Raw genomic sequence first — 15,943 nt, forward strand, 5'->3', positions numbered from 1 at the left:
AAAAAAAAACTAATTACGGCATGCTGTATTTTTTCGTACGATGACGTTTTTTTTTGTATTCTACCCTTTTATCAACGTACAAGTATTCGTGAGAGTGTTAGAGCGAAGAAAATAAATTCTCACAAGTGTTGCAAATCGTAGAATTCCGCGGAACTGTATTCTTATTATATTCTATAAATCTTAATAATAAAAATATATATAAAAAACATATATTTCTTATTTTGATTAATCGCTCGTGCGCGCTTTATCGCACCCCTTTGCAACATCGAGAAGTTGAAAGAATAGCGTCTGATTTCACATGCGTCCGAGGTATTCCGTGAATGAAAACAAGATGAACAGGAAGTGGCCTGCGTCATATTACGGAAGCAGACAGGAAGCTTTTCCGGTGTATTTTTCACGAATCATTGGGGAATGTAGGCACATGACTGTGGAAAGAGACGCAAGGCGGCAGAGCTTCTCGGGTCTTAAAATAGGGAATATACGCGCGTAATCGACATTATTTGAATGCCACAGAATGCGATTGTTATCTAACTTGCACAACCACTATCTTTTTACACATCCTCTTTTCTGATTTATGAAATACGCGATCCCGCGATTGTCGAAACCATTAAATATTAAAATGCAAGATTTATGCGCATTTTGTTTAAAAGACGAATAAAAGAGGAAAAAAGAGTAAACGGTTCGATTTGTTATTATTAGAGATGGCAAAAAAAATATTTGAAATAGGAAATAAGAATGTGTTTTTTCTTAATTAATGTGTGTGAGATAGGAATGATTAATTTTGATGTTTATTAAAATTCTATATGAAATAATATTATATATAAAATATATAAGAAGAAATAAAATAGTCAATTTTATGAATTAAAAATTAATATTTTACGAGTAATACTTCTAACATTTTTTATCTGGATTAATGTTTATCTCTTTTTTTCATTTTTATGGCTAAAATATAATTAATTATTATACAATTTGTATAATATTTAACGATAATTTATGATATTAATATAGCGTTGAAAGGGAATAACAGAGATAATTTCAGTAACCTTCTTCGAGCGGGAATATTATTGCGAACATTCGTGCTCGGTTTTCTATTTAATTACGATTTTACACTCGATTGCAACGTGTCTGCTTATTCGAAGATATGAGAGCTCAGTTCGCGCAGCAAAAATAACATGTCGATTTTGGGACGACTGTGTGTGCGCGAGGATTCGGGTCGAGCGATTTTAATCGAACGACAGTCTGCTCGAGTGATTTCATCTGTTTATTTGTATCTCGCGACTATGTCATCAGTTTACTTTATAATTCATCTCTCTTTCGTTTCAAATTCCTGGATGTCGCATTAAAATTTTACACTTTACGTTCCGTTCATCGCGTAATTTGCAATTAAGTATTTATCGCGAACATATCGCGTATATTCATTGCGATTCGCGATGTATGTAACGAGATTATTAATTCTCGGTATATATCCGGCAATTCTTAACTCGCAATCGTAAGCGGTGAACATTCGAATGATATTTCGCGAACGACGACGGCGATGCAAAAATTTAGCAATCGAACTTCTTGACTTCTCTGCGCCTGAATGCTTACTTGCAGACAATCCACGGTGTCTAATTAAACGAACGTCAAACCGTCCAAGAAGGAGCTAAACCTATAAGCGCGTAGACAATTAATTAACAATTTCACTCGAGATTGTAACATGCGATTGCGTTTGCAAATCGTGAATAATGTAAGATGTAATGTCGCTTCTAACGTGTTTATTCTATTACAGAAGAATTAATTTATTTTATAAATTATTCTGTCGAGATTTTATATGATTTATTGATAATTATCTCATTCGTTTTCTTTCGTGAGAAGCGCTTTTTCAACTTGTGATTAATTTTGAATTGTATGTGATTCAAATATTATTATGGCAGCAATATGTAAAATTTAATTATTCAATAATTTTAATTGTTTTCTATTAAATATCTTAAAATCTATTACGAGCCAAATGAAAGCTTATTTCTGTGAAAAGCGTTAAATTGCTGATATTATTCTGTGTTACACGCATGAATAATCAAGTTATTGTGCAGTTGTACTCATAATATTACAATAACAATTTCTGATAACACTCATATGGAGTTGATCCACCATACATATTAATTGATAGATCGCGTTCGCGAAACCGGAAGAGCAACAATCTGATTAACCAACCCACGCGAATTGTATTGCAAATATTTTGTGATTTGTGGTGATATTGCTTTTCAGCAATATAAACGTACAAAAGTACATTGACGGTTCGTAATGAAAATTTGGGTTTTTGATCCGCCCAGCGGGGGGAGAGAAAATTGGCCCGTCAGTAAAGCGAAGATCAAAGATGACACTTCAATCTTTCTTGTCATGACGTCAGGCTTCTTGCACGTAAGCAGAAGTAACATGCTGTCGAGAGTTGTCCTTTACGTCGCTCGTCTGTCCGTCAAAATGTCTCGTCTCGGCAACGTCTGACTCGCTCGAGGGTGCGTTTGCAAACGCAATTAAATACGAATGTATTTACGTGACGACTAACCGACTCGGTAAGATTCGACCTTTTGCGTTGCAAGATCGCGGATTGATCTTGCAGAGATACCTTGGTATGAAAACGTTCGGCGTCATTTGATGGAGTCAGCATCGTTCTGTGAAACTCACACTCTCTTGTCTTCAAATCGTGCAGAGCGAAATTAAAGATTCGCAAAGAGGTGTAAGATGTTGCGGCGATAATTGTTTATTAATGTTTATCAAAATGTTAATTTTAAAAATTGATGATTTGCAGATAAAAAAATGAAACTTTCCACGAAATCAGATTATATATATATAATCGAAAAAGTTTAATACTCTTTCGTTTAATTTCTCGTTAAAAGAATTCAGTTTGGAAGTTAAATTTAAGCATAAAAATGAGGAAGAGGAGAAAGAAAAGAGAAAAAATTATAAAATAAGAATAAGTCGACCATCGGATGTACCGTTGACATTTAACTGCGATGAAGCTTTTCAAAATTTTCATATTTGCGACTGGATGAAACAGCTGATTGCGTTTTATCCTCTTAAAAAGTTTTCTAAGGGGACATTGAATCGTTGTATTAAAATTATTTCATTACGTAAAATCTGGAGTTTTTTATATGGTGCTGAGGAAGTATAAGTACGTGAACGAATAAGACTGTAGATATGTGCATTTTTTAAAGCTCCTTAACGCGCGCGCGTGTTTCCATGCATTAATATGGGGCAAGCTTTGAGTGCTATAAAGAGAGACCCCGAAGAACTTCAACTTTTCACTCTCGCGAACGTTCTTTATGTCAGAGAGGTTTATGGAGTACGTCGCACCGTTTCAAGACGCGTATCGTGCGAAGAAATCAGAAAGATCTTTGTAATATCTTTAGTAACAACTTTCAGCATTTCTCTGTACAGTTTTCTGTTTGAAAGCTTTTTATATTTAGGAAAATTATACTTTGTTGTTTGTTTCTCCAGTTTTAACTTGATGACTTTGAAAATTGTTTCTTAACTTTAGCCACCGCTTATAAAAGGATGACCAGACAACAAATTATAAATTTAAAATCCTTCATTCACGTACATTTCTCTCTCTCTCTCTCTCTCTCTTTCTTTTAAATTCTTTCAATCATGAAAAAGTTTTCCGTTTCCTGATTGTATGATCATTTTTATTTGAACATTTTCTATGCGCGACATGGGAGATGAAATGTACGCGAGTAAAGTGCGAGAGAAATAAATGATTTTTAATGAAAAATGTTAAACGGAACAATTACATGGCTTGAATGGGGTGCTTCTCTGCATATGCATCGCGCATATTTTATGCCTTTATACATGTATGCCTTTTGTCCGTGTGTAATTTTCTCCTTTATATTCATAGGGCGCGTGACGCAAGCGTGAAGCGATAAACTTATGGCTCGAGGTAGGGGGAGGATATATTTTAAAAATCTCACGCTTCAGGAGCAGTTACATGATCGCGAGATTAATCCGCGTATGTGGCGCGTAATCCGTTTATCGGCCGACTAGGATGTCCGACGTAATCAGTGTCAAAATAAATGTAATAACGTTGATGACGGGCGCGAATCGAGCGGACAATGCAGTTAAATGTCATATGATGTCACGTGTTGTAAACTTTGGTCCAGAAACTTTCGCGTCTCGATGATACGGCGTTAAACTTTTGTATTAGACTCCTGTGATTTATCGCCGCTCTCGCGGGAGAAAATTTTTCTCCAGAGAAAAGATCAACAAATCGGGCTTCGAGAGGAGACCTCGGGAGGTAATCCCGGAAATCTTTCGGGGATCTCTCGCGTCAAGAAGTTCGGTGGCTTAAGTGGTCTAATTCTATTTCGCCTCGAAGTACCATATTCTTATGTAGATGCATTCGAATGAGAGTCTGACCGTAATATTCCGAGTACCCTAAGGGGTGTTATGTGTGTTCCCTATGTCCTCTACATTATCCTACTGTAAGGTCGATAGCTTTTATTTCGAGGATGGGCGAAATTATATATAAATTAATAAAATATACACATGTGGTATTCTTATGAATTAAATTATTTTTTATTTTCAAAATTGATATTTTTTTTTTCAATTGTGCTTAACTATTATTTAATTGTCTATTGGTAATATTATTTAATAAAAATGGCATAATTTTGTGCATTACTATCCTTAATTCACGAAATTATTTTTTTTATAAAAAATCTCGCATGCATGCGAACAAAATCAGTGGAATGGAACGAACGTTAGAAAGCTTTCCTCCGATTGTTTCTACTTCCGTACAAGATTGCATCGTTATGCAAATCGCGCACAGTTTAAACGGCATTCGCAGCGAGACGCGTTTCTGTATCTTCCCAGAGGAGTTACACCCGCGGCGATTCGACACAGTACATTAAGTCAGACTGTCGTTTACCGTAATTTACCGACGACTCTACCTTCCGAACGATTAGGGCCCCGCGATAGCAGGGAGGAGTCGAAAACTGTTGCTTCCGGGCAAGGTTTCCGCATCGCTTGAAGTGAGGCTGCAAGAAACCATAATCGCTTTCTCTTTTCCGCGCTTTTTTACGTCACAATTTTCTATTTTTTTTTTTCAAAATGTATTGGAGACAGTCAGACCATTGGGTTTCGAAATTGTCTCTTGGACGGGAAGAAAGTGAAGTCTTGCGTGGGAAAATCTCTTCTGCATGTTTAATCAACAAGAATCGTCTCTTCCTGGTCAGATATATGCCGCGATTTCCGATGCATCCGTTATAGTGTTCTATAAACTCTTTTATAGCTTTCTTTTTTACTTGGAAAAATCACTCAGGTAATCATTATACTGTGATTACTATACTTATCCTGCATGAAAATATATACGTCGAATATAAGTGAAGTTTTTTGTTACGTCACATGCGATATTATAACGGATGCTAGATGATAGATGCGTTTGCTAGACGCGATAAGAGAGAAGGATACCCATTTCCGATGCTAACAATCTAAACAATCTAGGAAATGGAGGGTCAACCTTTTATCGCGCGCGAAAATCGGGTTAAGTCGTTCTAATCAACTCGTCAACACGATACATATATGACAGAATATAAGTCAACTACACTATCGGTAACATGATATGAGATTGACTGGACAAGAGAAGGGAACTAAACGATTATGATCTCAACTGTCTTTATCGATCAATCGACCAAACTCTAACCGATTTGGACCATGCAACTTTTTTTAATCGGAAAGTTGATTAATCATAATCAGGCTGATAATCGCTAATTGTTTGTAGAGAATGGTCACGGTTCTAGAACAGTATCGTGCCATTATCTACCGACTCGAGTTTTGCCGCGCGAATACTACAATATGTATAAAAAATGTCAAAAGATCGTGTATATCAACTGATTTATTGTTGCTCCGAAATTTTATATTAAAATATTGAACGCTTTATAAAATAATTCCATGCCAAAAGTTGATTAATCATAATCAGGCTGATAATCGCTAATTGTTTGTAGAGAATGGTCACGGTTCTAAGAACAGTATCGTGCCATTATCTGCCGACTCGAGTTTTGCCGCGCGAATACTACAATATGCATAAAAAATGTCAAAAGATCGTGTATATCAACTGATTTATTGTTGCTCCGAAATTTTATATTAAAATATTGAACGCTTTATAAAATAATTCCATGCCAAATAATCTATTTCTCTCCATTTCTGATTATTAATAAATTGATTGAATAATAAATATGATTTATTAATCAATTGATTAAAAAATGTGATAAATAATAAACTAATTGACACATAACAGTTTTCCATTACCTTAATTATCCGATACGGCGGTTTATGTATTATTCTACGCTCTATATAGCAATTGTGTTTTCTGTGTTTCTTGCGTTACTTGAATTTTCGGAGATTTGTATATTTTACTCCGCTTTTTTAATCCTAAAATGATGACGATAATTGAATTATATATCGGCGAGAAAAATTTAAAGCGCGATGCAATTACGCCTTGAGAAACAACATCGCTTTGCACGTGAGACGAAATAAAATCTATAAAGCACTGGATCTCGAGATCTCGCGAATGAGTGCATCATTTATTTCGAATTATAGTCACAATCAACAGCTTACGTCAAGATTATATCAGAAATGGTGCTATCAGATTACGGTTCCAATTCTAGAGATATTTTAATTGAAAGTACGTTTGACATAAGAATTTTCTTCGGATAAGCTACTTTATACGTCGAAGAAGAGAATCGTCAACGAAGGTGCGAATGAAAAAGTCAAGCAAAGATAACTGACTTAAGAAAATTTCCGTAGTAGCACACAACACCTCTATTCATTCGCGAGAGTTTCGCTCGCTTCCGTTCATCATTTTATTTATCGTCCCCTTCGGCGGCGGTTATTCGACCTCTGTCGCGTTACCGCAAAACGCTATTAAGCTACCGTTATCTAGGTAATAAGGGCCTTTAGTCGCGCGCTTAAGGCGCTTATAATGATGGGCGCGTCACAAAGCGCGCGTTACCGCGATTCGATATACCGGTTAAACGTGGATTGTCAATTAACGGTCGTCAATAAATAAACGTTCTCGTCCCCCGGTAAAGATCTTCCGCACGCTCGAAAAAAACGCGCAAGATGCTCTTATGGGACATCTTCTACAGTACCGGTGAAAAGTATCGCATCATCCCTAAAAAATACACAAAACGCAAGTAAAACAAGTAAATGATTTTTTATCTTTTTCCCCATGAGCTGTTTCGCTCATGTTCATAAAATTATCAAAGCATAAAATAACAGTAATGAAATATAATTTGGTAAATGGATATCTTTAGTTAATTATAATATTTATATTTGTTTTTGTTCGTTAAAGTAACGACTTTCTTGTTTTTGCAAGTGATGCAATATTTTTATGACCGATAGTGTAGTTTCTATTACAAACTTTATTTTAACATAATGAATTTCGATTCGAATATTATTTTAATAATGTTATTTTTATCTTTACTTTGATAAAAAAAGCTCGCTATTTGTTCTGTTTGTTCTTCAGTGTTTCGTTCACATAAAAATCAGGAAAAAGGAGCTTATTGGCGGGATATTGGACAAAATCGATGAATTTTTATATTTTTACATATCTAATATAAATGTTCTGTTTGAAGTCATTTTACATTACAACCATTAAAATAATTTGATTGATAATTTTAATCAATATTATAATCCAACGATACTCGTCAGGCGCGAGATATAAATATATAATTATCTAAATATTATATATTATTCGAAAACATGTAGTATATATGTAATTATACATTTATATCGCCATCGCACGTGCTATTTGGATTGCAAGCGGTCCGATCTCGGGTGAATTTAATGAGTTTGTACAACGAGCCGATTATATTATCGCTGAAATTATGACTTGAAGTATAAAATTGTGTAATCATGCACTTCGCTAAATACGTAATCACGAATGACGATATGTACTGACACAATACGTACCGCCGCGATGGCAGCAAATCGATACCCGCGTCCGATACAATCCTGATCATCCCGACGTAGGTCAGGCCGATGTTGATTTAGTCGAATGCGAGCAGATAACCCATTATCTGTCAAAGTATCGAAGAGCCACTGGCCGAGGCACTCCATCAAACTGACGTATTAATCTGATTAATCCCTGCGCGCCAATTGTCGACGCCAGGGTAAAGTTTCGCGCTATAATTAACACTCGAATACTTGCCTTTGCGTCAAATAGATCAACTTTAGCACAACCTTTTAACTGTAAGGAGGAAACGAGTATATTTTGTGCTAAAGAAGATTTTAGAATCTCTACCTTTTTTCTTCTTTTTCGAATAAAAAAGATAAAGAGATATTTAACGACTTATCTCTTATCTTTACTTTAATTGATTTAACTTGAAGCATTTCTTCGAATATGCGGTCAAGCGAGATAAAGAACAGTTCTGTTGACGACGCAAAAATTTTTCAAATGATAACAAAAAATTAATAGATGTTATAAAATTAGTAAAAAATAGCGAGCGCTTTTTCTTTCACATTTAATAATCGTCAGTGGATAGAGTTATTGAGATCTTTTTCTACCAGTGTTACTTTTCCAAAATGATTCCATTTGACGATAGAACGTTTAATTATTTTATTACAGTCTATGCTGCGCGCATGTTTTAATTCATTACTAAATTAATTATGCTAGAAAGCTTGACACCGTTACAAATATCAAAAGTACCGATCTGCAGAGGAAAGGAATTATAAATATCGCTTTATATTGTTTTCAGCGACGTAACAATCTCGTCGAGTGTCCGCGAATGGTTACGCTCGCCAGCCTTCGACGCGCGACAATGGGAAGATGAAGAGCTGCTACTGATGCTGCAGACCATGTTCGTCGATCTTGACCTGCCTGAAAAGTTCAACATTCCCTTGCCAATTCTGAGGAACTTTCTTTACGAGGTCTACAATAATTACAACGAGGTGCCGTTTCATAATTTCAGGCATTGCTTCTGCGTGGCACAAATGGTAAGTATCTCGTTTTTCTATTATTCGAACTTTTATGTGATCCTTCGAGAAGAGACGAACGGAGAGAACCAATAGTGCAACGTATTAGTAGTAACCTATTTTAATATCCGCCGATGAGAATACTATTGTAATTATAGGAAGGAAACGAGAATATTTTGTTCGCTGAAAAAGATTTTAGAACTCTGTCCTTTTTCTTTCTTTTTTTCAAGTGAGATAAGTATATATCAACATAAATCGAATTTCAGTTATCGATTATTATCGAGGTACGAGCTCTCAATATCTTGGTGTATTATAAGAAATCTTATTTGTATTACACTCTGAAAGAATTACACATCGCAATATTTTTGTAGAGATATGTAGTCAACCTTGGAGTGTAAAACGTCAACAATTTTTTTTTTCATTAGATATATAGTACTCTGTTAAATTGTAGACAGTGTTTACAATGACGAATACATACAAGTTACTTTCGCAGTTTTTGCGTCTTCAGAAAATATATTTTAATTTAATTAGCCGTAGCAATGGTTGTGTTTTAATTAACATAATTAAATAACAAAGTATATTTGTGTTTCTTGTGGGATCACTCTGTATAATGACATGGATTTAAACGTGACGAAAATCAACAATATTGTAAATTAAATTTTTCTTTTTATGATTGATCGAAATACGCATGCATGGCAAAATATTTTTTTAGCTGTAGATCGAAAAAGAGCCATATCGATTCAGCGTTAATTGATTGTGTCCAGATGTACGCGATAGCCTGGGCGGTGGATCTTCCGTCGAAAATCGGCGACCTCGAGGTTCTCATATTGATCGTCTCCTGCATCTGTCACGATCTCGATCATCCGGGCTACAACAATATCTATCAGATAAACGCGCGGACTGAACTAGCACTGCGTTACAACGATATCTCGCCTTTGGAGAATCATCACTGTTCCGTGGCGTTCCGGGTCCTGGAGGCACCCGAGTGCAACATCCTCGCGTCCTTGGACAATCTTACCTATAGAATAGTGCGCGAGGGCATTATACGATGCATCCTAGCGACCGACATGGCCCGGCACAACGAGATCCTCGGCCAGTTCATCGATATCATTCCTGAATTCGATTATACCAACAGAGCACATATAAATCTGGTAAATACGCCGACTAATGGAGTTAGTAGGTTAGTTGTTAATTTAATCGAATGAAACATTAAATAATCAATACAATTACGTATTTTGCAGCTATCCATGATCCTTATCAAGGTAGCCGACATAAGTAATGAGGCGCGCCCGATGGAAGTCGCGGAACCATGGCTGGACAAGTTACTTCAAGAGTTCTTCAAGCAGAGTGACGCGGAGAAACTCGAGGGTCTTCCGGTCACGCCATTCATGGATCGCGACAAGGTGACCAAACCATCGTCCCAGGTTAGCTTCATCGGCCTAGTTCTTCTCCCCCTCTTCGAAGCCCTCGGCGAACTTCTTCCCGAGCTACAGGTATTTCCTGTTCTCTTTTGTACGTGGATTAATTTATTCGTGCTTGCAATGAAATGGATCGGCAACCATTCTTGTATAAAACCTTCGAAAATTAATATCGGTTTTTTGCATGAACAGATCTTTATATACACGAAACCTTGCTTTCCAGAATCTCATAGTTCAACCCGTCAGGGAAGCTCTGGAGTACTATCGCAGACTGAACGAGGCAACGAGGCTGGAACGTCATCATCGGAAAAGTGTCATAGATGTCGGAGAATCAGGTATATCCAATGCGCCGAGCGGCGTTGGCAGCTCGTCAGCTCGTCCCAAATCCACGTCGTCGCACAGCATGCGTTCAAAGCGATCCGCCACGACAATCCACTCGCACTCGCGCTCCACCGACAACGATATTACGGAGAACTTGACGATGGAGGAGATGGAAAATGTCGAGAGCTCTGATCCGGAGACCGCCACGGAAGTAGAGATCAGCGAGAAGACGCTCAAGTTCAAGATTTCCACCGAAGGCACACTGGCCGGCCCGACTACCGGCCGGAAGAGTTGCCCCAGCAGCCGCAAGGGCAGCCGGGAGAAATCCTCGTTAGATTATCATAATCAGGATCTGATCAAGGCCGTTCGGAAACACGAGCGCGAGAGGAGACGCAGCAGCAGATGCGAAAATCTCGGTAGCGATCTCAGTTTGCCGGTCAGCGCGAGATCCCGCCGAAGGCACGCGTATTCTCGAGGAAATTGAGAAGGAGGCGACAACATTTCTAGTCGCTAAAATTGAAGACAGAGCGCCAGAGGGAAACGGTAATATCGTCGTGGCAGAGGCCCACTCGCAACCGAGGAACAACGTGAAGAAGGCCGGCACGGTCATAGAAAATATTCATGAAATCCGATCTAGTCGTAAGGATGCACACGGCAGTCGAGAATCAATCAATCTGCGATGTTGCTGCGACGACAGAACTGGGTCGAATAATCACAAGTCTTTATTCTCACGGCTGAGAAACTTTACGGATCGTCTGAGCAGCAGTTTTGACTCTAAGGATTCGCCCAGTCCAAAACCAAAGCACGCGTCCAAGATGCTCACTAAGAGCAACTCGGTGAGCAGCGGTTCCGCCGCGACTTCGGGGAGGCATAACAATTCTTTGTTCATCTGTAAGCGCTGCAACCTTGTTAAGTCTTCGATTAAGGACAACAGCAAAGCTATTGGAACTGTGGTGGAGTCATCGTCGGTTGACAAACGAGCGATGACTCTGCCCAAGATTCGCAAATTCACAGACAGCAAGAACAAAAGCTGGCGGACGGTGTTCACTAAAGAAAAGAGATTGTCCACTTCTTTGGAGGCTTTGCCGGCAGCTGGCTCGTTTTCCAAGCACCGCAGAAACTTATCGAATCCCGAGGGCAAGTCACAGAGTATGAAGGAAGTGAAAAGATCTCGACAGGGTCTGGATATCGAGTTTCAAGAGATCGATGTACGTCTGAAGAAACAGCAGCAGCCTGAAATCATAGTCAATCCCGATGATACCTCATGCGACATTGAAGAAGATCTCGGCAAGGTGGAGATTAGGAGAAGCTCAGCCAGTATGGAAGACATTTCTAAGATGGCAAAGCAGGCGGAAGCGGTCATACTGGGTTCGCTGAATTCCAAGGCGGAGGAACGTCCGCACACCGGTAGTCTGGATTCGATGCTCTGCAAGGAGGTGTTTAAATCACGAAAGAAGCATTCCACTGTGTTCGCGTCGCGCGCCACGACCAAAAAATCATCGCCCGGTCTATTCTCGCGATTCAAATCCGGTATGAGCATTGACAGTACTCGAAGCAACAGCAACAGCGATTCTCTGCACGATCACGGTTAGCAAAGCGGCTGGATATCTTCGTTGACGGCCAGTTTTCGGCCAAAGAGGCACCCGAATGAAACGCCGCTGTCGCCGCATCCACCGAGGTCGCCCAGCAGAGAAGAGATCATGTAATACGTCCTGGTGGTCGAGGATCCCTCTGAGAAGAAGCTCGGGCTTCGCGGTTGGTGGCCCGAAAACCTGTTCTGCTGCAACAGTTAGGACTCCAATGGAAAAAGTTTGAGCCTAGTTTAGGCTCAGAAATATCCAGGAATGTCTGTCGCATTGTAATACAAGGGAAATTAGTAAAATAATTGTCAAGAAAAATTTTGAAGAGGTTTAATTTTTTAACAGGTATCATCATGTTTCTCATCGAGATATTAATTATCGGTACCGATTAATAGCTACAATGTGCAGACATAAAACTCCGATTAAATGCATCGGTGATATTTATTAAATATATGTCGCGACATAAAAAGTAGAATGAATTCTTGCGATTAATTTGTGATAATTAATGTCACATCGCAAAATGCACGCGTATATAGGAGAATAAAATCTATCCCCGTATAATTAAAAGCAGTCAATTTCGAACAAACGTAATATTTGCTCGAGTAAGCCATTTATCGAAAAATAAGAAACAAAATGTTACATATCTAATATATAATTTCCGATTAAATTGAATTCTTTTTAATTGAATTTTTCTTGCGGAGGGATCCTCATACGGACCATGATTTTATGCCATCAACTTTGACTGTTTTATGTCATAACGATGCGAAGTCGCGAGAGTCGAAATATTTTATTTGCGAGGGACACTTACGGTCTGTGGAAAACGAGGATGTGTATATATATATGCTGTATACATAGACTATTTTATTTATTGTCTAATTAAAGAGTAGCCTAACAAGTGATCATTAATGTTGTTCGTTACTATGCATACATACATACATATATAAATATACGCAGTGTATACAAAGACATAAGAATATAACGCATCTCCACTAGGAGCAAGTGGATAATTTTAAGTAGAAGAGACAAACACAAATAGATATGTAAGCGTGGCTCGTGTATCGATGTGCGATTAAGTTTCGGGGACTGTATCAAGGATGTGAGGTAAGAAAATCTTGTCAGACCATTTTTAAAATATTCTATGAATAATCTTATTTTTTAAACCAACGCCCTCAAAAGTTTTTAGAGATATTATTTTCTAAGAAAGCTACTTTTAAAAGAAAAACTTACTTTTTTCTCAAAATATTTCTCGACACATTATTCGACACTTGTACATTATTCTCGAATTATTCTGGGATATTCTTGAGAATCCTAGAATATTTTCAGATTATTTTCACTTTCCGAGAAAATTGTCATTTTATATCAGTAGTTGCCATGGCGAAATAAAAAAAATGGAGGAGATTTATTAGATTTATTAAGTGTGTTTCTCATTGATTTCTCCATAACTCGGAAAGCACTAGAAAAATTGTTTAGCGAATCATTTTTTGTCTCTCTAATCGTGTTATTAAAACATTATTCAATTTGGAAAACGATTTATTAAACTTGATTGATTTGATTGAGGAGAAGAGATCTGTTTAAAGTTTCTTGAATAGCTCAATAAAATGATTTTAGTATTTTTTTAACATCGTATCCCAAAAAAGTACATAAAACTGATAACAGGAATATAATCGATCGGTCTTTTTTCGATTATATATCTATATTGGACTCTATCTACCCTGTTATTGTTTAAAAATTCAGATAATTTAGTGGCTTATTGATATACATAAATACACGCATGCATAAACACGCGTAGGTACAATTATTTTTGTACGAGAGAGAGACTTTCTGCTCTACATTTTTTTAGATATTTATATTTTTGTATTTTATCATATACACACAATTGCGTATATATGGCAATTAAAAAAATCGCACGTGTTGAATTCTAGTCTTACATTATTGTTTTTAGACCAATTAAAAGTTGATTTTAGGCTGATCTTAATTTGGGCAACAGTCTCTGCGAAGAAAACCCTCGACATGTGTGTGAACGAGCGACATTTACTTGACTGAATATTTGACTAACGAATTTTTATCTCTCTCTCTTTTCGTGTCGTAGAATCAATAATTGTCGATTAAATCAAGTGGAACTTGATGTGCATGTGTGACGATACGAATGAAAAAATTAAGTCCACGCGTAAAGTTGTCTAAAATATATAATTTTAACAAATAAAAGAAAAGATAAAAAATTGCGTTAATTTCATGATTTTTTTATTCGGTAAATTTCTGCTGTCGAGACGTGAAGTCGAATGATAAAATGTATATATAGAATAGAATAATTATCTTTCAAGTAGAATATATAAACCTCCTGTGTGAGAAAAACTTTCCTTGAAATTGAGACTTGAATTAGTATACTCGTTTTCCTGAAAGAAAGTTATTGTTGAAAAAAGGAAAGAAAAAATATTAAGGACAAAAAGATGGAACGAATAGAAAAGCGCATATATATGCGGATGAAGGAGTTGTACCAGTGTATGTATAGAGAGCAACGCATATTATAATAATAATGATAAATAATCAAGTTCTCTCCTCGATGTGAATGAAAGAAGGCATTTGATTTTGATTCTCTTCTCGAGTCAGGACCACTATAATTAATCATACAAATCTATCGTATTTAGAGATTTTGATCTTAATCAGATTTTACGCTTATAACGAATTCTAGAATAATTGCAAACTCTATAATTGATAACATTAACGAAAAAATGATCAAATTGCTATACGTTCTTTACCGAAGCGCATAGATTAAACTTCGAACGGATCAAGCGTTTATTAGAAAACTTGTATCACGACCAAAGCAGAATATTCTTAAGACTTGACACATCTTAGAGAAAATCAAATGCACTTTTTTCTTTTCGTATCGCTCACTCTTTGTGCCTGATTGTTACTAATGTTCAAGACTAATGTTGAAGAAAGGTATTCATATGACTAATTTTACAACTTTTTAACTATATAAGCTAATACATTCTAAATTATTGTCAAACTTTATCAAATTAAAATTGCTATTAAACTGAAGATTTTACGATATAGAACGCGAAGAAATTAAATTATCTTGAGTCTTACAATTAGTTTGATATCTATTTATCATATTTTATGAAATAAATGCGATTATTAGCGTTATATATATATTTTTTTTTAGAAACTTTTTTCAGACTTTCAAGAGTGCCAGCGTATGAATACTTTCTTCCAAAACTAGTCATGTTTGCAGTTTCTTACCTACTATCTCTTAACTATCTATCAAAATCTTGATTAAAAGATGATCAATTTTCAACGGTCTTCGGAGAGTTTCGCGAGAGATAAACTAGAAAATCTATTTATATGAAAATTCAAAGTTCCATATAGTCGCGAAATAAAATTCGACTTGTAAGATCGTCGAAATATTGATTTTCGCTTTTCGTGGTATCTAACCAGTAGATACCCTCCACAATTGCGTAATAAAAGAATAGATAAGAAATAAATAAGTGAAATGAAGCGGAACACAGAATTGGGCCAATCGAGCCGTAGCGTACGGCATCGTTTTACTCGTCAATTGAATCTTTAGTCTCCTTAGAATTTTTCTCGTATTCCAATTATCGTCGTTAATTATTGGGATAAAATATATTCGACTCAATCGTATAATTAATTCTCGCCTCTCTCTCTCTCTCCCTCTCTCTCTCT

At 36.8% G+C, this 15,943-nt stretch overlaps 1 protein-coding gene across 1 annotated transcript in view; it reads left to right on the forward strand.

The window, feature by feature from the left end:
• LOC115236692 overlaps positions 1–12,577 on the forward strand; it is an 81,506-nt gene extending 68,929 nt beyond the window's left edge. The window contains 5 exon segments of the mRNA XM_029809298.1: positions 8,727–8,964; positions 9,708–10,094; positions 10,185–10,436; positions 10,585–11,133; positions 11,135–12,577. Coding sequence (XP_029665158.1) covers positions 8,727–8,964; positions 9,708–10,094; positions 10,185–10,436; positions 10,585–11,133; positions 11,135–12,388 — 2,680 coding nt within the window. The 3' untranslated portion in view covers positions 12,389–12,577.
• The last annotated feature ends 3,366 nt before the right edge of the window (positions 12,578–15,943 follow it).

The sequence above is a fragment of the Formica exsecta genome, unplaced genomic scaffold, assembly GCF_003651465.1.
Source record: "Formica exsecta isolate Colony F162 unplaced genomic scaffold, ASM365146v1 scaffold26, whole genome shotgun sequence".
NCBI lineage: Eukaryota > Metazoa > Arthropoda > Insecta > Hymenoptera > Formicidae > Formica > Formica exsecta.